At 39.5% G+C, this 23,102-nt stretch overlaps 1 protein-coding gene across 1 annotated transcript; it reads right to left on the bottom strand.

Moving 5' to 3' along the window:
* Positions 1-364: 364 nt before the first annotated feature.
* Positions 365-12,848, bottom strand: LOC142101425 (ryncolin-1-like). Its single transcript, XM_075185884.1, has 6 exons — positions 12,785-12,848; positions 12,168-12,281; positions 6,268-6,395; positions 4,162-4,291; positions 1,974-2,108; positions 365-719 (listed from the first exon to the last, which is right to left on the bottom strand). Exons 1-6 carry the CDS (start codon positions 12,846-12,848, stop codon positions 472-474), a joined length of 819 nt encoding a protein of 272 aa, XP_075041985.1. The 3' UTR covers positions 365-471.
* Between the last annotated feature and the right edge of the window lie 10,254 nt (positions 12,849-23,102).

Genomic DNA, 23,102 nt, shown 5'->3' with positions numbered 1-23,102 from the left:
ATAATATAACATGATGATGTGTGTTTAACTGAGTGGCATTCTGTTGTTGTTGTGGTCTTTAAGGGTTTTTTTTCTTGTCATCTTATTTTATCCTTATGTTTTCTTAATAATCCCATTATAATAATTGTGGTTTCTCGACCAAGCCATTGTAGAAGAGAAGAGCATTAATAATGTTTGTTGGTAATATTTTATGGAAGGCTCTAGGAGGAAATAAACCCACTAATAGTAATGTCTGACTGCGGAGAGCAATGACGCCCAGATGTGACATAAGGGTGACAATGACCTCACAGAAAGGGTAGAATACCAGGATGTTACTGTAAGTACAAGGACATTTATATAGATGCGTATATCAGTACGTGATTTATTCATATAATAACATGCAGTTGCACAATCATCGTTAATTACAGCAGTGGATGAAGGATAATATCTGTGTAATTCTGTGTTCTTTGTAGGAAGTTTCTTTTTGTTTCATTACAGGGGTCTGATTTTCATCTCAGACTGTTTGTAGGAGTAATAATGTCCCTTGCCAGTGTACCAGTTAATGCCATCAGCAAAGGAGGCATGCTGTCCATGATGGTACAGTCCGTTCAGGTTTGCATAATGACAGCCAAAGTACCACCAGGCTCCCTTGTAGAACTGGGCACAATTACCGACACCTGGATTATTGCCCTGGTCCTTAGTGGTGAACTTCATCCCGTTGTGATATGTCAGAGAATCTCCTAAACAAAAATACACTAAGGGTTATATACCAACATACAAAGGTGCTGTCTCCTGCAACGCAGGAGACAACAATTTTTATGCACATATGTCTGTAACACCTTAAGTCCTGTGAGTGCTGCTGGAACATAGACAGATAGTGGTCATCTTCTGACCACATGTTCAACCATGCTTAATAATGATCCTAACAGTATTTATAAGATCATTATCGAGCATTGCAGGTAACAATGTGGAGATACAGAGCCAATTGCCCAATAATTCCTTTGACATCATAACTTTGTGGCTCACTTATAATTCATCCATTGTATGTGTCCAGGTTACAGTTCATTGAGCACCAACCTCCAGCCACTATCAGACATTAATGTGATTGAATATTGACAGAGCTTTTGCAAGATGGAGACAATGATATATGAAGTGTTTACACGTCACACTCTCACTCTCTGTGCAAACTATACATACAGAGATTTGGAGGGCCAATATTATATTATAGTCTCAGTTTGCTGTGTTTGCCCCAAAATAATGTAATGATTCAATCAGGGCATGATTAAGGGTTCAGACCGCAATAGCCTAATGTCCTCATAGCGCCCCCTTACTTTCCAAGCCGGAATAATACGCTGTAGGTGAAATAAACTCGTTCCTAATTTAAACTCTGGCTTCCTTCTGACCCCCCAACCCCCACCCACCACCACCAATCTTTACGTTCTCTTATTTGCAAAAATTATCTAAACTTTGCTACTTTGTCACTCATTTTATTAAAATCAGAACTGTATAGCGGAACAGAGGTGTGAATGAGCGCGACTGAGAGTTACCTTTTTTTTCATGTTCTCTTCTTACTTTAGGGAACAAATGAAATCTGGCACAGAAAGTTCTGGTAAAATATGTCTTTGCCCACGATGTAAAGGGCCATATTACAGACAGTTGGTTATATAATATAATACTCCGGCTAAACTGAATCATGATTAGCTCAAGTAATATAAACAATCACACATACAGGTTGTCACTGACAGAACAATTGTTATCAAGACAATGAAGTGAACAATCACATAATAGATTTGGGCCCACACCAAAAGCTATGTTGGTTAAATGTATAAAATGAAGACGCCGGCCAACCAGATCCAGCCACGTGTCCCAGACGACTGTCGTTCTTTTAACCCCCACTGTAATTGCTTTATATATCGCTGTCATATTAACACACCACTATTGTTCCCTAAGACACACAAGTTATCATTCATTTACACAACACTGTCGTTCCTTACCTGCATCACCACTCAGAAAGTTTCCAAGGATCAATCTGTATTTCTCAGATTCTCCCATAACTTTGAAAGAGCTGTATGTAGCATAATAATGTTTTAAATTAAAGTCTTGCAGATCAACACGTAGTTCCCATGTACCTGCAATAATAGGAAAATAATTCATTTAAAAAATGTTTCCTGAGCAGACCTAACATGTGTCTCCTTTCCCCTCCTCACATCATGTCACTGACTATGTCACAAGCATGTCCTCACTAACACATCACTCATCTCCTGCTATACTCTGTGCTGCTGGGGACCCTGCTCCTTACACAATATAACTCTCAGTCTGTGGCTTCCTGCTGCTTCCATTCCCCTCCTCACATCATGTCACTGCCCCTGTCACATGCAGCCCTGTCCTCACTAACACATCACTCATCTCCTGATATACTCTGTGCTGCTGGGGGACCCTGCTCCTTCCACTATATAACTCTCAGTCTGTGGCTTCCTGCTGCCTCCATTCCCCTCCTCACATCACATCACTGCCCCTGTCACACGCTGCCCTGCCCTCACTATCACAGTCACACGAGTGGACAGGTCTCTGCTTCTCACAAGGGCATCTAGCTTTAAATGCATCCTAAAAACCATGAGCCTATTCTGTAACAACGTTACTTCCTACAAGTAACACCCAAGTCAAATCTCACTCAGTTATAATAAAAAGAGGGTCCTGATAGTAGAGTCCTCATAATGTTAAACTTTTCAGTACACTGAGTATGAACTTTAACATTGTGGTGGAAGGGAAACGGGTGTATATTTATCAAGGAGTGATAAGCCCTTTTCACAAGAGATTGTCTTTTTTTTAAATTTCTCTTAATTTATTAAGATGTGATAGCTGACGAACAGTGTTACCGCCAGCACCAATCCAGTATTCGCCATGTATCTGGGAGTGTTGAAAATGGTCAATTTATCAAGCAGCGATAGCTTAAACATTTCCCCACTGTCAGTTTCTTTTCTCTATTAGTTAATACCATCTCTGTTTATTTTACATAGCAAGATTGCTGGTATTGAACAAGTATACAACATGATTTCTAACAAGGGTCTTTGGGACACTTATAAAACACTTCCACGCAGAGGATCATGGGAAAGTAAAGATCCACTGGTACTTTAAAGAACAAAATTAGAAACATTTATGCCGACATTAATCTTAAATGGCCGGATGCTTTGCCATTAGCTCTGATGGTTATGATGCGGTACACATCTTCAAGAATCACTGAGCTGTCTCCATACAATATACTTATGTCGAGACCCATGACATTTCCCATTTCCGAGATTAAGGCCAACTAATCATTAATGCTCTTACATTAACATTGACTTGCTCATTGCAAAAGACTGACACAAATTCTTCTTATTACTCCAAACAGGTATTGTCTGCTTGGCCACCAGAGAAAACCAAGGTGTTGCTGACTACTAAACCTTCACAAAAGATGGCCGACGTGGATACACACATACCTCAAGTCATTAGGGACATAATGAGGCCTCTCCCTTTCATCCACCTAAGTCACAATAGCTTACTAGGTACAACGCGGGACAATGAATTATGAATTTCGCAATGTAGTCGAAATGGTGACAATGTTGACACCATGCTGGCAACAATCAGAATATCGACACAGTTAAAAGGTGGACATTCAGAACTGGGTCGCCACAGTTAAAATGTCGGCATTTTGACTGTCGACAGGTTGTAATGGCAACAGTCATAATGTTGATATAATGCATTCGATTAAAACTGGCAATGCCGTCGGCACTACATAAACAAATAAAAATTAAACAATAAATTTATTTAAAAAAACCAGCGTGGCCTCCCCCCAAACAGCTTAACCAACCCTAGTGCTGCCAGCCTAGGCTGGTACCCAAAAGCGTGGGATTCTCCTGGTTTTACTAGTACCAGCTCTAGGCTTTGCCAGCCAGGGCTGGTCAAAACAGGGCTGGATTCCCTAGAGAGATCGGGTCCACAAAAAAATTCAGTGGTTGTGGGGGGTTAACAACAAAAATTATTAATGTGGGGTAAAAAAAATATTATTGCAAATGTTTTTTTTGAATTTATGGAGTGTAATATATAGAGCATAAACCCAGCAGACAATATAAATCATTGAACACATTAAACTGGACGAGAGGTGCAGGTTGAGTCAAGATCGTATGAGGTCCTAGTGATCATTACCTCTTGAAGTTATCTTGTTAAGATTGTCATTCCCCAGCCAGAACTCAGTCAGGCCGCTGCCAAACCCCTTCTTATAGGACGCCCAGTCACGCCAGAAATTAACTGAACCATCGTAACGTCTCTGAAAGACCTACATTAAGAAAATGAGGGAGGAAATGAGTCCTAACGCTACACAGTGGCGACATTTGACAGGATTCAAACCCAGGGAATCTACATTTCTAGATTATTATCCCTGAGCTACCTGGAGGAAATGAGCATTTCCTATCCGGTACTACACCTTGCTCCAAACCTGCTGTGTTTCGTTAATTACTTTGGAACTGAACTAGTCTGCTACTGACTACCAATCAGTTAGCCTAAACATTACTTTCTGTCTGTTGCAGACATCGGGCTTTGATTGTAATCCGAGATTATGACAGTTTTTATAAAGCAAAGAAAATGCTGTCTGACATGGATGTTAAAGTTCTATTTAATCAAAGAGTTGATGGACATTGTAAAACAATTTCTATCCATAGGAATTAACTTTCGGCTGCATTATGAATATATATCTCAGCCGTTTTGAATCAACAAACATATTGGCTAATGGATTTAGACTGAGGAATGCATTGCTTATATTGTATTCATTTTTAATATGTCAACTACTGTTTATATAGGTTATTTGGCCTTAAAAATCTTTAGGGTAAGTAGCCACAAAAGTGTTTCTTAAAATAAAATTGAGATGCTTCAAGAATAAGCTTTTATGTGCCTTCATTAACCTGAAAGTTGGTGAAAGTTTTACAAAATTGACAATGTTCCAGATACCTGGTGAATAAATTAAGTTACATACACTGAGATAAAGCTGCACCAATGGACAGACTTCTAGCAGAAATTGTAGGGCCCAGTACAAATGAAACAGGACACCCCCTTTCTACTTGACTATCTCATTCCAGTGAGTGAAAATGTATAGCAAGCACACGTAACAACAATATGCCCTGCAGGCCCTCAGACATGTCCTTTACATGTCCATCAGACCTCACTACACACCCTTCAAACCTCCCCACATACCTCACCATATGCCCTTTACAAAAGAGAAAGAGAAGCTGGTCATTTGATGAACACAGCACAGATGCTGAGAGGGAGAGAGAGATAGATCATCTATATTGCACTGAATGTGGGAAATGTTTTACTAGTAATAGTACCAGCCCAGAGACTGCCTTTGTTCAGGGGAATCATTCTGGTGAGCATGCTGTGAGGTTCTGCTACAGTGGGCACATAACATTAATACCTACCCCACATATTATAAACAATACCCCACTCATAACAATAATACCCACTCTTAACAATAATACCCAACCGACATATTATAAAAGAAACATACACTCTATATTAATCGCTCCATGTCACTTATCTATCTTCAAAAGCTGATGGAAGCAGCCACATGTAGAGAGGGAAGGAATTAGGGACAGGGTAGATGAGGGAAAGCAAGAATAGAGGGGATTACTGGGATGGGAGACGAGAGGTGTAGGATAGGGGACAGAGGGAAAGGGAGGGACAACTCATTGGTGGCTGGTCTTGGAGGAGGAATCACTTAGCAGGAAGTACATCACTGATGGTGCCTGCCCTCTTTAATGCCGCACAGCCGCATTTTCAAACCTGCGTCCCCACTCATAATGAATGAGGACCTTAACAGATTGTTGAAAATAAAAAACCTACTGACCTCAGACAGTGGACAACCTGGCCATTCTGGGCCACATACACTGGTACCTCCCATGCCCCACTGATGGTGGGCCAGCCGATAGAGCTTTGAAGTGTACAGATTTATTCATTTAGTAGTCAGGCTGAATGACCTGATTGCAAGTGGCCCTCATTTTGATGGTGGGTGGTTTCTTTTCAAGCTTACCCCAACATTACATTAGTTCGGGGCAGGGATTTTTATTGGTGAAATTTTACATTTACTGTGACTCTTACATCTGGATTGCTATAATAAATATTACTAGTGTCAGTTATGACCTTGTATCATGTGGTAAGCAGGGTTGAGTTGTTGTTTAATGGGATTTTTTAAGACCTAGAAACTGAATGTTTGAACTATTTACATGTATAAAATGTAGACATTTCTGCAGAAAGACTTACAATCCAGCCTCCACCATCAGTGTGCATGTCACACAGGACTTTCACTGGGTTCCTGCCATATGGGTAAATTGTGTACCACTCACTGAGAGACATTCCACGTTTCTGCAGGTCCTTACAGTTCCTGGGAGCTGAGAGATATGAAGCAAAATATTACAGTATAGGTGAAATAATCTCCTGGGTGACTAATATAAATCATTCTATTGGCTTCACTCCTGTCAAAGGCCCTAAGAGTGCCCCATCCTACGCCTTGGATTTAGGGACAGTTTTTCAGTAGTGTCCTCTCTCGTACTAGACAATTTCTGGGAAGACTGGACAACAGGAGGATCTCAGGCTTAGTTTCAACCAGGACTTGTAAAGTTCAAGCTCCCGTAATTTTGAAATTAAAAACTTGGACAGCAATGTGACCTGTATCATTAATTCCTTTTAAAACCCATATGATGTCAGCTATAAGAAGTAATTCCAACTTCCCCTGTTCATTTGAGTACATCAGGAGTTTAAATTTATAAGAAAAATACTGCTGATACTCCATTGAGGGGCTCTGGGTCCATCTCAGTTGCGCTTAGACTTTTGCTACCTTCGTGTGATCAGAAATATTGGATATCCCCCATTTCCAAGATTGTACCTGTGAGTAATATTGTCTACTATCAGAACTGTTATTATACTGTTTGAAGTAATACAGATGTCTGCTCCTACCTCCTCCAACTGGTCTGAATTCCACTGCACAGATGTCTGCTCCTACCTCCTCCAACTGGTCTAAATTCCACTGCACAGATGGCTGCTCCTACCTCCTCCAACTGGTCTGAATTCCACTGCACAGATGGCGGACACCGGATTCACGTCTAACACCAACATAGCTGTTAAGGCCGCAGTTATCCGCTTTGCCATAGGATGACTACTGTCGTACTTTGTGCTCATGGCAAACGACTGTTGGACGGTCACATAATGCCAAAAAAAGAGGTGCAAGATGGAATTGTCCTTGGGCCCTCCCACCCACCCTTATGTTGTTGAAATAGGACATGCACACTTTAACAAACCAATCATTTCAGCGACAGGGCCTACCAAACAACTTTGGCTGAAATGATTGGTTTGTTTGGGCCCCCACACCAAAAAAGCTATTCATCTCTCCCTGTACAAACTAAACAGGCTCTACTGAGGCAAGATGTCGTCCTCATCCTCAACCTCTGATTCCCCTCCCCCTACAGTGTGTACTTCCTCCTCCTCACACATTATCAATTCGTCCCCGCTGGACTCCACAACCACAGGTCCCTCTGTACTATCTGGAGGGCAGTGCTGTACTTGATTGAGGAATTGATAGCACAGAGATAAGAGTATACCTGGGCGCTCCACTAAGATATGCAGCCTAAATATGTGACTGTGAACCCCACTATAAATTCACAATATGGCAATATTTAACAAAACAATAGTCACATACATTGGGCGCTTTCTTTAACACTCAATCCATTATATAAATTTTCACCTTGTATGGGGAAATGTATAAATCCATACGATGTGTATTCTTTCTTCAGTATATCTCAAACATGTAAAGAAAACATACAGACAAACATCGTGCGGATGGTATACACAAAATGTACAATTTTCAACCGTCACCCACGATAAATAAAATGCACACGGTGGTAAGTATTTATAATAGAAATCCAATAGGTGTCATAACTCTTCAGAGAAACACCCCTTAGGGGTATATGCTTACGAGACAAAACTCGAACATGCACTTCAAACAGCTGTCCTAAATCCAATTGATCACTTTCCAGACACGATAACCACCTTTTACGTTCCCTCAGCACATGTAATGAAGAGTTGAAACCAAAAAGGACATCTCGTGTGATACAATTTAAAATTTATTGCAACAAAGTAATAAAATTTCATTCCTCAACCAAGAATGGTTGAAACAAATAAAAACTCGTACCAGAGACTGAGCTCCCACAATCACATAACAGGTTCTTTTGATAAAGATGACACATCAAAAGTTTACACAACATCCGTCACCTGTGACTGTGTGATCACGCTCCGGTTCCTTCCAATATAGCCAACGCGTTTCGACCCTTAAACGGGGGTCTTTATCAAGGTACAAATGTGTCCATAATACAAACAGCTTTATATAGTCCATGTGTGGAGACCATGCCGATCTTCAAGCATCCCGATTGGTCCTTTTCCTGTGACTCTTTACATCGCTCCTCCTTCTAACCTCTCTTCGAGGCTTGGCTTTAAATAACTTTATTGTTCCATTCCAATGTAACGTCTTAGTGTTCACAGAGATATTCTATTATACTCCGGACATCGTTAGGGTGAAAAACGGATATGTAACAACAGAAATGCTTACATTAATAAAACCGGACTAACTCTTACACTAAAAATCACCCATCCACCAATGCCTTGAATATCATATCTATATGAAATCTTATGGTTACCTTAATATGGATGTTCAGGACAACCTTATAATACTATACTATACAACTTTATGGATATAACTGTATAAATCACAATGTCATAATATTTATACCGCAGTGATGTTAATACATCTACTGCACCCCATATAATAAAATCACAATATCTTTTGCAAGCTGCCATGCATGGCCATTTTAACATTAGCAGAAAAATATATGTGAAATCACACTTCACATTAAAAACAAATCTAACAACAAGCTAAATACGTGTCACCTTTATAGTAAAAATCTTTAGGTAAAACAAAAAAATGAACCCATAAGTGTTCATCATCCAGACATCCTAACTCCATAAAAGACATGGGATAGACGACAATGGATCATCATATTACTACCCACTTATAATTCATATATTCTACCCCTTACTATAAATTACACATATCGTGCAATATCTGTAATGAAACAGAACAATGTATTTCTCATATTATAAGAACCACTTAATTTCAAAATCAGAGTTTAACCCTGTAGGTACTAATGCCTGTAGTGTATATATCCATTGCATTTCAGCTTTGGCTAAAGTACCTCGCAAATCCCTATTTTTCCATGATGTTTCGATCATTTGTACGCCCCAAAAAGCTTGTATATGTTGAGGATTGCATAAATGAACATTCTTAAAGTGTTGAGATAGAGAATGTGTTTCAAAGCCTTTCTTAATGTTGTAGATGTGTTCCCTCAATCTCGTTTTTAAGGGACGGGTAGTCTTTCCTACATACACTTTCCCACATCTGCATTTAATAACATAAATAACGTTACTTGTGTTGCACGTGATGAATTGATTAATTTTAAATTTATGCCCATTAATCTCCAAATCTGTGGTCTTCATTTTATCCGATCTGCATGTTCTGCAAGCCATGCAGACACCGCATCTACGAAACCCCACTGTTCTGATGGATTTCTTTGTATCTTCCGGTAAACTGCTCCTTACAATTTTATTTTTTAAATTCGGTGCTTTTTTTATAAATAAAAACTGGTCTATCCGGAATGATATTTCCTATTCCCTCATCACGCTTCAAAAGATTCCAATTTCTCTTAAAAATATTCTCTACACACTTATGTTCTTTAGTGAATTCAGAAATGAACGCCCACTCAAAACTCTTTGACATGTTGTTCATATCTGAATTCTTATTTTTGATGAGAGTTTTTTGGTCACAATTTAATGCTTTTTCTTCTGCTTTTCTTAAACTATCCTCACTATAACCTTTTATCATAAAGGCTTCTTTCATTTCTTTAGTTTGAGTCTGGCATACTGTATTATCCGAACAGTTCCTTCTCACTCTTTTCATCTGTCCCAAAGGGATGTTATCCAACCAAACAGCATGATGGTGACTTTCTCTTTGAATATAACTGTTGGTATCGGTTGGTTTCTTATATATTTTCGTATGTAGTTGGCCCTCATTAGTATAGACTGTAATATCTAGAAAGTTGACCTCTGTTCTACTAATGTGAAAAGTCAATTCAATATTTTGGTTGTTATTTTGTCTCGTAAGCATATACCCCTAAGGGGTGTTTCTCTGAAGAGTTATGACACCTATTGGATTTTTATTATAAATACTTACCACCGTGTGCATTTTACTTATCGTGGGTGACGGTTGAAAATTGTACATTTTGTGTATACCATCCGCACGATGTTTGTCTGTATGTTTTCTTTACATGTTTGAGATATACTGAAGAAAGAATACACATCGTATGGATTTATACGTTTCCCCATACAAGGTGAAAATTTATATAATGGATTGATTAAGGAATTGATAATTAATTTTTATGAACATCATTTTTTCAACGTTCTGCGGAAGCAACCTCCTTTGCCGCTCACTGACCAGGTTCCCCGCTGCACCAAAAACTCTTTCCGAGTAAACACTGAAAGGGGGGACAACTCAGGTAACTTGGGACTGCACAAACAATGAACATAGTAATAGAAATGGCAGTTCCTCTTTTTTGGGACTGCACAAACAATGAACGTAGTAATAGAAATGTCAGTTCCTCTTTTTTGGGACTACAGAAACAATGAACGTAGTAATAGAAATGGCAGTTCCTCTTTTTTGGAACTACAGAAACAATGAACGTAGTAATAGAAATGGCAGTTCCTCTTTTTTGGGACTGCACAAACAATGAACGTAGTAATAGAAATGGCAGTTTCTCTTTTTTGGAACTACAGAAACAATGAACGTAGTAATAGAAATGGCAGTTCCTCTTTTTTGGGACTACAGAAACAATGAACGTAGTAATAGAAATGGCAGTTCCTCTTTTTTGGGACTACAGAAACAATGAACGTAGTAATAGAAATGGCAGTTCCTCTTTTTTGGGACTGCACAAACAATGAACGTAGTAATAGAAATGGCAGTTCCTTTTTTTTGGGACTGCAAGAATATATTGCTCTAAAAATATTTTTTAGACTTTTTCAAGTATTTTTTTATATTTTTGTAAAAAAAAAATTGGGGTATTTTTTTTACATTTTTTTAAAGATTTTTTGGCTAATTAACAAATTGCTATGGACTTATCAGAAACAAATACAGGACAAAAGCACCACTGGACTCAGCAGCACAGACACTGGCCAAAGCACCACTGGACTCAGCAGGACAGAGCACCACTAGATTAAATAAATCAGCAGGACAGAGCACTGGACAAAGTACTAATGGACTCAGCAGGACAAAGCACCCCTTGACTAAAGTAATCAGCAGGACAGAGCACATCAACCTCCCTCTTCAGTAACCACAGGGAGAATGAAGATGGCGGCCGCGAGCGGGGCATTTATGAGATCCGAGTCTCGCGAGATCCGACGCGAGACTTGGATGTCATAGCCTCGTTTTGCATTCCTTGGGCGGCCGGAAGTACCCGAACAGTGCTCGGATCCCGTCGGATCCGCACTGTTCGGATGGGCTCGGATTACCGAAATCCGAGCCCGCTCATCTCTATGTAAATTGTATTTAAAAAATACCTTTACAAATAAACTCTAAGCGCATGCTATTGCTAAATCCCTTCCACACAAATAGTAACAAACCACAGGAATACCATGCCCGGGATTCCCACTGTTTGGGTGATAAACACCCTGTAGACACCCAGGACAATCGTTTCTCCAGGTTCCATAGCCTGGAGACGTTTCAATAAAAATTGCTCTCTGCTAGGTTGTCAAAGGGACGCTGATTGGATAAGTCACAGCTCTGATATCATCTTTGGCAATCTGAAACAGTGGTCTGAACTTTACTGTACCTGGATTATATATACTGTAACAGATCCTTCTGTCCTCAATATAACAGTCTAATTGCTATTTAAATGAATCAATATGCTGCTGGAGCCAATAGATTAAAGTAGTGTTAAGGTGGCAAAATAATTTAAACATAGACTATAGTCAAGTAACTACTGTTAGTTTGGAATAGTAGTTTCCCAACAAATGTGGTTTCAATAAATATTTACATACTAATCACTGCTGGAAAATAAACCTACTGGACTTAGAAATTAGCAACATCTCCAACATATCTGATAAGTTCTCAGTTTGCTCCATAGGTAGCTGGGTTGGGTATGTTTTTCCAAGTACCACAACCTTGACAACGACAATACCTACAAAGAAACAACGATTTAAAAAAAATCTACATCAATATAAACAGACTTACCTACAAAGATTTCCGATGGGCAGATAATGCTGACCACAACTAGACGACAGACCAGTCCGGCACTTGACTTCCATGTCACTCAACAGTGCGACCTAGGTAACTGTTAATTTAGAGTAGCTATGTCGGGACCCTGCAGGTTAAGTGTTAAGTGAAACACTTTAAATTAACAGTTACCTGGGTCGCACTGTTGAGTGACGCGGAAGTCAAGTGCCGGACTGGTCTGTCATCGGAATTAGTTGCGGTCAACATCATCTACCCATCGGAAATCTACAGCGTCGCTTTGTAGGTAAGTCTGTTTATATTGATGTAGGTTGTTTTTTTAAATCGGTGTTTATTTGTAGGTATCGTCGTTGACGGGGTTGTGGTAATCGTTTTTACGATTACCACCGAGGTAGCTAAGGTGAAGCCAGGTCTAGGAAGCCATGGAAAATGCCTGAAACAGTGACTCACCTGCCCATGTGTTCTCGGCGAGAATGGTGACCAGAAAGAAGACAATAAGCGAAGAGGACAACATTACAGATACAGGAACTCTGATCCTTCACTCACAATAACTTTCCTAGCTAATTCTGAATTGTGTGAAGAACACATTCACTATTTATAGGCTGATATGAGCTTATTTCCACAATTCACCTTTTGTGTTGTACATGCACTATAGAGATTATCCCTCAACTTTCATAAATTCTTTCCTGTTGTTGGCAAACACAAGTTGATGCAACCTGCCAATGTTAATAATGACAAGGTGGCTGCAAACAGGTCCTTAGTTCAACACAAACTAGTTGGATTGACAGGAAACTTTAGGTACGGAAATAAAATATAATGCCCTGTATTATTAATAGAGATGTGTGCATACCCCCGTGATTTGGTTTCGGTTCTTAAGCGATCTTCATGTTTTGGCTCTGGCTTTGCCCAAAAATCCTCATGTTTTGGATTTGGATCTAGATTACTTGAAAAATAGGTAGAATCATATGATTCCTGAGCTGTTTTTGTTTCTACATTACTATTTATAGCATCACGATTCATTTACCAGCCTATTTTCTAATGATCTCAACCATCAAAATGAAAATTGTCACCAATTTTGGCCAAAGGCTGCAGAGAACTGGCTGGCTAAAATTAGTGACAGAGCAGTGGCATAAATACATGGTAGCTTAATAAATTATACAATCCCTGTGAAACATAGTGGCACAGCAATGGGCATAAAGTGGTCGCATGTGGTCGCTGAATGCTGAAAATTACATTCCTAATAAGAGGTCATTAAGCGGATAGCAGCATCAGTAGACATTTCGACAAGTAGATAGGTGAAGGTGGTCTGCACCCAAAAGAAAAATGGTGAAGACCACGCACATTATATTTTGAAGTTAGACAGCATGCCACACGGAAAGTGAATAAGAGGTCATCGAGTGGACGGTGGCATCCGTAGACATTTAACAGATGATGATAGACCAAGGCCATAATGTTAAATACTTCAAGATGAAATTATCCTTGGCCCACCCACCCATATATTAAAAAGGACATGCACATAGTTTAACAAACTAAGCACTTCAACAACAGCGACTGTCGAGTTTGTGGCTGAAGTGCTTTATTTATTTAGGCCCCAACAAAACAGAACACTTTGGTTTGAGGTTGATGAACTGGAGAATAGATAGATATTTTAACAAATTACTAATGGGCTAACAGTGGTCATCTTCCTCTATGTCACAATGTCATCATACTCATCATCATCTTCATCACTGATGTCAATATCTTCATCACGCAATATTAGTACATCCCCACTGGAATATAGTACAAATTCTCTTTGTGATGTTACTTTGGAACTTGCAAATGTGCAAGAGGATGAGGGGGATAATTGAGGATCTGAACAATGAATGTGGTGTACTTAAGAAGATAATAAGGAGCATGATGATTGCTTTGCACTAAGAAATCCACCAGTGGTACCAGATCATGCTCATGAAAAGCGCATTGTCATGCTAGAGCATAAGCCCAAAAAAAGCACCTCTTCTCTTTGGAAATATTTCCCAATAATCCCAACCCAGACAGTATTTGTCAAGACTTTGTCTGGCCAAAAAAGTCAAGGTAGGGACATTGATCCTCTAGGCTCCTCCGTCCTTTAACCTATTTACTCATTGAAGTAGTTTTTCAAAAGGTGGTAAAATGTGTATAGTAGCAAGCAGCCCAACATCAGGTAGCAGCTGAATGAATGGACACTTGAGTGATCATCGGAGGAGACTTCTTCCCAAAAAATGTTGAAAAACTGGTGTTCATCAAAGTGAACTGCAAATTGTAAGAGTAATACTGTTCTTGTTCAAAGAGAACCTGTAACGCTATATTCCAGTGGGGGTGAACTAATATTGGGTGATGATGATGTTGACATCAGCAATGAGGATGATGAAGTACTTGGTTTGTTAAACTATGTCCATGTCCCCAATTTCTATGTGTAAATCATCATCATAACTTTTAATCATCCTTTCATTTGCAAATGGTTGAGACATTTTGGAAGGCGTCTACTCTATAATTACAGTGTCAGAATCTAAAATGTCAGACTCACATATAGCCCTCATGGACACCCTCCTTAGACTCTCCTCAGAATTCTGTGAGTGTCCAAGTTGTTCTTCAGCTTCAGTGTTCTTTTCATGCACTGATGTGGCTGTTTTAGAGGTGACAGAGAAAGACGGTGGTACATGGAAAGTTAAGGAAGATGCTTTACAGTGTTGGGCCCTCTTTTCTGCAATGGGCATTTTAGTACATGTACCAGCAGTAGCAGGACCCCTACAAGCAAAAGGTGTGCATGGTCTGAGTCTTGTCTTGCCACTGTGGGTGGTGTATGGAATGTTACCTATTTTAATTTTTTTGTACAAATCACCACATTCATCACAAGCTTCTCTCTTAATCCTCCACCTATCAATTGCTAATGTTTTCTTTGAGTGATCCATGGTTACCGAGAGGAGCAATGCTACTTAAACAAGGTGGAGGTACTTGTAGCTGCCACCACACCAGGGGAAGGCCCAATAAAATAGGGAAAGGAGGGAATGCTACCTTACAATTCTTCTGACACTGCTCCACAATGCAAGTCAAATTTAGAAAATTGGTTCTTAAAAAAATGTTTAGATGTTCTTTGAGTGTGCTGCTCACACTCAAGCAATACCCGGCTTTTTGCCCGCTTAATAAAAATGTCACTGAGACTGACCCTAACAAAATTGCTAAATTGCTTTCACAAGAAACACTTTGGATTTTAAAAGACAGATATAATTGTTTTTTTGGGGGTGTGCTGCTCAGAGTCACACAGAGACAGCACCCTGACTTTTACAAACTAAATACTAGTTCAGAATACTATCCATAGTAATATATATATATATATATATATATATATATATATATATATATATATATACAAATATATATAAATATAACTCATATATTATATTTTTGGATATCTATCCAAAACTCGTGAGATCCGACATTTTCCCGGAAAAATCACATTTTGCCTCATTCATCAGATCCGATTTTGACGCGAAAAACCTAGTCATGACGCGGTTTCACTCGGAACCCTAAAACTCAAATCTGTCGGATTTCACTTAAGCCGGACCGATCATCTGTAATTATTAATAGTGTCAGGATCAGCATCAATTTTTGGCACATTATTATTTCATACACAAGTAATGTTAATTAATATATAAAATCCTGTAAAAAAAAACTCATGTAAAAAAAATTCTGAAACACATATTACACACATATGCATGTATGCATGCACATACACACATACCTCTGCATAAAAAAAACCTTTTTCTTTCTTATTATTTTTCACCTCTTATATTTTCATCCAAAATTAGAGGGGACGTTACAAATTTGCACAGTGTTGAGTATATTCAATCTACTGTACTCTACTAGATAGAACAACGTGATACGACACCGCATTTTCAGCCAAACAAATGTAGTCTATCTATCTCTTATATTCAGAATCATCCCAAGGTGCTCTAAATCTACATGATCTGATCTTAAAGGATTCAGAATATTTTCAAGTTACATTTTCCTCCCGTGTTCTCTGAAACATGCTTTCTTTCAAAACATTTCCTATTACAGGTCATTATTTTAATAAATTAATAATGCTTGTTGATTATATTTAGTAATAAATGGAATTAAATAAGTTACTTCAATATTCTTTGAAGCCTGAGGCTGAGAGTGGCATTTCTCCAGTGATAGAAAAGCTTTTGAAACAAGGGGTGCTTGTAAAAGCAAGTAGCAGTGCCAACACCCCGATTTTTAGGACTAAAAAGTGCGGTGAGTGTGGCTCTAGTCTGATTTAGGATTTGAGGGCTATTAAAGCTGGTTGCACCTCTTTTTCTTGTTCAGCATTCCCCTGTATCCAGACAGTCAGTAACAGTTTGGATTCAGGGTGCAACTATACACATGAATCAGATTGCTCGTGGGATTCCTTAACAGCTCCAGGATCTTTAGTCAAACTTTGTGGCAAGACTTAGTACATTTTCATGACCAGGTGGCTCCTCACTGATACAATATGTGGATGACCTTTTGCTGTCTTCATAATACTTAGATAATTTAGGATACAGTTGCCTTGGCTGAGAAAGGACAGAAGTTTTCTAAAGAAAAACATTAAGTATGGTATTTTTCTTTCACCTGGTTATAGTTACCTCACTGCTAAGAGAGTAGAAGCTATGCAGGCTGTACAGCTTCTCAAAAACAATAAACAAGAGAGAGCATTTTTAGGAATGGCAGGATACTGCAGGTAGTGGATTTCATATAATGTCCAGATAGCAACCTCGCTGTATGATTTCACAAACGGCGCAGTACCAGATCTAGTCATACATACTGCAGAAACAAAGGAATGTTTTTCCAAACTCAAAGAAACACTTTTCATTTCACCTGCACTTGGTATTAAGTTACAAATTAAGCTGTTTTTTTCTTGTATAGACATATTGCTTAGGGTATGTCTACAAAATACTGCTCTTGTAACATACCTAAAGGAAATGTGCCCTCCATTAATAGGAAATAGAGAAGTTGTGGTATAGTGAGATATTGAAGTTAGCGCATGATAAGATGTGGCAATATTAACTTGGATTAATGCCAATATCTGGGGGGCGAGGGGAAGATATTGATAGTTCCTGAAATGTGGAGAGATATAATATTTCAGATATTATTGGGCTAAAGTCTTATATGATGCTTTTTATCTATGTATTAATTTGTGGTTTTAAGGAATAAAAGGCTTGCAAAGGTATTATGAAATTGCCATTATTCTATTTGAATTGAATGGTCTGTATTGCGAATACATAAATAAAAGAACATACTCTGAAGAGACTTCGTTTTTGGATTAATTCTACAAAAATCATTATCTATTATGCTAATATTTCAGTAATTTTATCAAAACAAAGTGATACAAAGAATGACACAATATTCAATGTAAACATGACTTGCACGAAACCTAAATGTAACTTCTCCAACAAAATAGAATATTTCAAATGGTACAGAGCAGACCATAGGTTATGGGGTCTCCTCTGTGTTTTTCCCCTAGGACTGCATATATAGTAATAGGTCTTGTGGTTCCTTTGATCGTTTATATAATTGTTGTGAGATGCCTTCCTTATTTAGTCCTTTATGCAGGCAAGGAAAGAAAAAGCTTAAAATCAAGGTAAGAGAAAATAGGTCTGAATATCCAGCATTCTATGAGACATTTGGAAGAGGTGACATAGTAGGGAAGGCCAATTACTTGATACTGGGGTATCAGAGGGTGGGATTGAGAAAGGTGATATTTGAATAAGTAATCTGGATACAAACAGCAGCCAAAATGTACTTATATGAAGTTGTTGTTTTTTTTATTATGAGCTAAGTTTTACAAGAGATGACTATGTTTATGTAAGAGATAACTATGTTTATGTTCCTCATGCTTCATGTGTCTTGGAATGTGCTTATGCATGGATATACTGACTTGTACCAGTGATTATTTAGAAACATTTCATAACAAAATGAACTTCTCCATAGTTCAGAGATAAGACCTCATTTGAAGCGGTTGTGGTCAGGGAGGCACATTCTTTGAGTAGAGATGCACGTAATAAATTGTTATCCAATTAGTGTAAATGCCAAGCTAAACACCCCTCTGTGCAGGGATTCAAAGATTATTGCTTCTAAAATAAATGTGCAATTGTATTATCCTTACCTATTGGTGTTATTAAATTTGTTAGCCTGTGTACACGTGAGTTAATAAACTTGACTATATTTCTTTATCAAATTATCTGAGAGTCCCTTCTTTTAAAAACAGCTATGTCAGTGGTATCTACCAATACCCCTTACTCAAGTCAAGTGTGGAAATATACTTTGCTCCAGCCAATTCATCTAACAGAGAGTCAATGCAGAGCAGGGGATAGGCATCAGATACGTCACCTCATTCCACCTCATTCCACTATGCAATACCGAATTGTCTTGTCTTTTTGAGAATCAGTACAATGGAGTATGCCCACAGACTGCACCATGGCTGGAGAGCCCCTAGCTCAAGCATCTTCTGCACCTCCCTGTATACGCACTCCTTTACCTCTGGTAAGACCTGGTAAGTGGCTAGTGACTATAGCTACCAAGTCTGCGGTTAACATATTCACATGGTAGGTCCGCTACCGCCTACCATCACTATCAAATGACAACATAGAGGTTATGTCACATAGGCAAGGATTGTTTCCCCGGAGCACATCTGTTGGAAGGCCATTCATAACTGTAACATCTTGCATTTCTTTGAGAGCTCCCCAATTAAAATATACGCTTGCTATGGGCACTTTCTCTCTCTAGTCCATCTGCCACTGTGACTTTGGCAGTTGGCTCTGTCTAGCAGCACCCTGCTTTGTGGGTGCTTGATTGGGGGGTGATGAACAGAAGAGGGGTGTTCCCCTGTTTGTACAGTCCTTTGTGGCTGTGAAACTGGCCGAACTGCCACATACTTATCCGCAAACTGGGCTGCTGCTTTCATTGTTGCTGGGCTGCGGTCCAATGCTCATTCCTTCACCTCCGGTGCATACTAGCCCGACCTGCCCCTGGTCTCAGTCCCAGTGATAAAATAATGTTATATTGTAGAAGCACAATAGGTCTAGAAGTGTTAGTTTAAAAATATACACCAAAGACCTAGTTGTGCATTACATACAACTATAAGAAGAGGTGCTACACAAACATTTTTATGATACAAATATTTTTATTTTACGAGGCAACAATGGTGAGTGCAGGGCTGTGCCTCTATGTGGGGAATCCACTTCAGTGGCCAGCCAATAGCAAATACGACTGGCATTCACTATAGCAGAGTGGCCCAATGCTTGTCCCCTTTTATAGTTAAAGCCTGCCCTCGCGGTCTAGTGCTTAGTCTGATTGAGAATTTCGGTAGGTTGACACACTGCCCATTTGTATTTTATTTTACATAGTCCACTTGGAATGGGTGTCTGATTTGTCTCATTAAGACATGATATATCACTTATTGCAAATACATTCATAAAACACTAACACAAAGAAACAATGATAAATGACACAATAGATGCAATAAATTATTTTACTTAGCTTCAATTAATGGGGTTGTTCAAAAGTTTGGATCAGCATGGGGATCGTAATTCAAGTTTACTGTCCTATGTTGCATGAGAATCTTCATACAAGATGACTGAAGCACAATGTATCTTCATCCTCTAGAGAGACTCTAATGAATTCCCCAACCTGCATTCCTTATAGATCTTAAGTATCAAGAACTTCTCAAGCATCACCAAAAAAATTATAATCAGCTCACCAGCGCTGCTAAACTTCATCCATTTCAACCACTGTTGTCAAATCACCAGTCATTCAGGGAATAAGTCATCATCATCATCATTTATTTATATAGCGCCAACATATTCCGTAGCGCTTTACGCACATCAGGCAGCGGAAGGTCTGAAAACAGCAGTTCAAGTGGAGGCATGGCGCTGGTCAGATAAAGTGGCACCTGTATAATTAACAAGTACCAAAAGAGTATAAACTTTATTCATTTAAATAAATATCATCTAAGTTAATAAACAATATGTTATATAAATTATAAATGATATGTATATTAAATATTCTGCATCCTAAAAGCATTAACTGAATATAATAGATTTATAATAACATAAATATAATTCTGGGTGGAAACACCCGTTTAAGAAATGTAAAAAATTAGAGCTGCATCCAAGATGGCCAACATACTAGCCACATACAATAAAAATTTACTACCACATCGAGATCATATGTGAAGACACTGGAATAATACTCATTTCCGTTTTAAAAGGGCGTTTCCATACTTATGGACCACGCTGTATATTAAAATACTGTACTATGTTCTCTGTCTACTTTCCAAGTCAAGATGACTCTATAATAGTGTTGCCCTCTCTGTCTTTGCCTCACAGTGACTTCTCCCCTCTCCCCCAGGCTCAGTGGACTCAGCTGTGTTGCTCTGTTGTCCCATCAGCTCCATTGGGTCCCTCATTGGCCACGCCAATGAACCTTAGCGAGGAATGCCCCTAATATATGTCCTCTTTACCACTTTATCTCATATAAATATTATCTCGTTTCTGCAATGCTCCTTTGAATGAATACGGTGCTCTGGGGGCGCTCTCCACGTAATGTAACACCTTCACTCCTTCCTTCTTCTGCCACGAGATTTATATTCTAAATAATAATTAATATTTACTTATTACACACAAAGTAACTCTGATAAAAAAAAATGGATTATATTGGTACAAGAAGGAGGGAGAGAGGCAGCCATCCTGCATGGTAATAATAAATTTCATTACTATTCATGTGCACCCGAGCTCCACCCAACTTCTCCTCCGCACCCCAGCAGAAAGCAATACAAAGCAATTAAAAGGAGGAAAATATGAAGGAAAGCATGGATATACACCACTCTTACCTCCATATTTGCCTGAGTACATTTACCCATTCATCTCCAGTCTTAACTTAATCAGACTAAGTCTTAGTCGCTGAGTCAGCCACAATAAAAAGACACCAGGAGCCGAATGTATGCAGCTGATCTTTGGCTCTCAGGGGGTCCGCAGAGTTAACCCATCCGTTCTGCATGTCTGTGTAACAGTGTAAGATGGTGAGCGGTGGACAGACAGGAGGGGAGGAGGATGGTTAGTACCAGGAGGTCTTCTGAGAGCCAGGGGGGCCCAGAGCACATGCCCCCTGGACAGGGCTGGCCCTTCCATTAGGCAGCCTTAGACAGCTGTATAGGGAGCTGTGCTCTGGGGGGGGGTGCCACTTAAGCCAGATATAATAGTTAACAATCTCCCTTAATGCCAGCAGTAGCCGCGGACATGATTAGGATGACCTATTGGCCGCTAGCCGCAGCGCATCTTATGAATTGACCAGGATCAGCAGTTGAGTCATTCAATGACTCATTGCCCAGCTGCGCAGCTAGGCGCCCTCCCCTTCAGTATTGCACAATTATTCTCTGCCCACGGAGATGCTCCTGAAGTAACAATAGTGCCCAGGGCCTCACTCACCCTCAGATAGCTACTGACAGGCTACTCATGGCCAGGGTGACATGCAGGCGCTACAGGTGTCAGCGGCTGCGTGGGTTCCGCTGCTGACGCATCGCCCATTGATCTGTGAAGGGAGTCAAGGTTGGAGACAGCTGCAGAAGCAGACTCCAGCTGAAGCACGATTGACTGTGCAGGAAGTGCACCCCATGAATCTCCTGCTCTGGTAGATTCAGCTGCAGCCTTAATGCAGCTCGGAGAGCTAAGAGTCCGGCAGGGGAGGTGCTGTGGTGTATTAAAGTAATTTTATCGCTTACCATTAAAACATTGTCCAATGCGATTCTTGTGGTTCCAACACACAATGTATTTAATTGCAAAATATAGCGGGATTTTACAGCAAGCCATTATTACATATTAAAGATGTTACATTAAAGCAGGAAAGTATAAAACCACAAAATACATTACATCTTCCTTATAGGGTTCACCCAGGTTCAATGAATGCAGCCATGCTCTCACGTTGCCAGGATCAAAGAGATAGAACAAAAGCCAGCATGCTTGTATATACTTGTACAGATAATACCTAGTGAGGCCTTCATTGGTCCAGGGTTAATGATATTCCAGTTCCTTGCAAGTTATAGGTCAGCCCATTTGATCCTTACAAAGGGTGAGGGGAAACTTCCCCCACCCTATTGTTCCCATGATTTGACTCTGAATGACCAGTCAAATTGACCCACACAAAAGTATTTTTGAGCATTAATCTCATATTGCTTGAATCTTGCGAACCCCTGCTCATGTGTGCCTGTCGTCGTCCCCCTTGCCATGTGTGCCTGTGTCCCCCTGCCCATGTGTTGCACCCCCCCATCTTGAATGTGTGCAACTCTTACTAGACAATAGAGAACCCCCACCTGTCTGAGTGTGCTTTGGGCTCCCTAAAGACTTAAGTCAGCCTTGATGGTGCCTATGTAATGTATGAGCAGTAGCAGTTGAGACACCAACTCTGTGACAGCCCGACAGGCAGTATACATTCATTTTGAATTTTTAGGTAAGATAGTGACTTTAGTCCTTAATTAAACAACCATAAACAAAAACCTATACTCATGTACTATACTCATGTTCACTTATACTTAATATACTCAGAAATGTAGAAATGATCTAGAAGGATGTTATACTCCCAATAAGTTCACACTTAAAAATACCTTTATTATATTTGAAGCTTTCAGTTCTCTTCTTGATGAGTTTACGAATATGGGTTGAGGGTGTTGGAGGGGGCAATAGGCTGAAGCTTTGCCTAGGGTGCCCAGCAGCCTTCC

This window comes from Mixophyes fleayi, chromosome 9 (assembly GCF_038048845.1).
Source record: "Mixophyes fleayi isolate aMixFle1 chromosome 9, aMixFle1.hap1, whole genome shotgun sequence".
Taxonomy (NCBI): Eukaryota; Metazoa; Chordata; class Amphibia; order Anura; family Limnodynastidae; genus Mixophyes; species Mixophyes fleayi.
This window is presented reverse-complemented; position numbering and strand designations above follow the sequence as displayed.

Bases quoted from the DNA above. Each gene is read 5' to 3' on its own strand.
- LOC142101425 (XM_075185884.1), bottom strand. From the start codon at position 12,848: ATGTTGTCCTCTTCGCTTATTGTCTTCTTTCTGGTCACCATTCTCGCC. The intron at 12,282-12,784 runs GTGAGTCACTGT...GTTTCTTTGTAG, and splicing joins CGCCGAGAACACATGGGCAG to GTATTGTCGTTGTCAAGGTT. The intron at 2,109-4,161 runs GTAATGATCACT...CTATTATTGCAG, and splicing joins TAACAAGATAACTTCAAGAG to GTACATGGGAACTACGTGTT.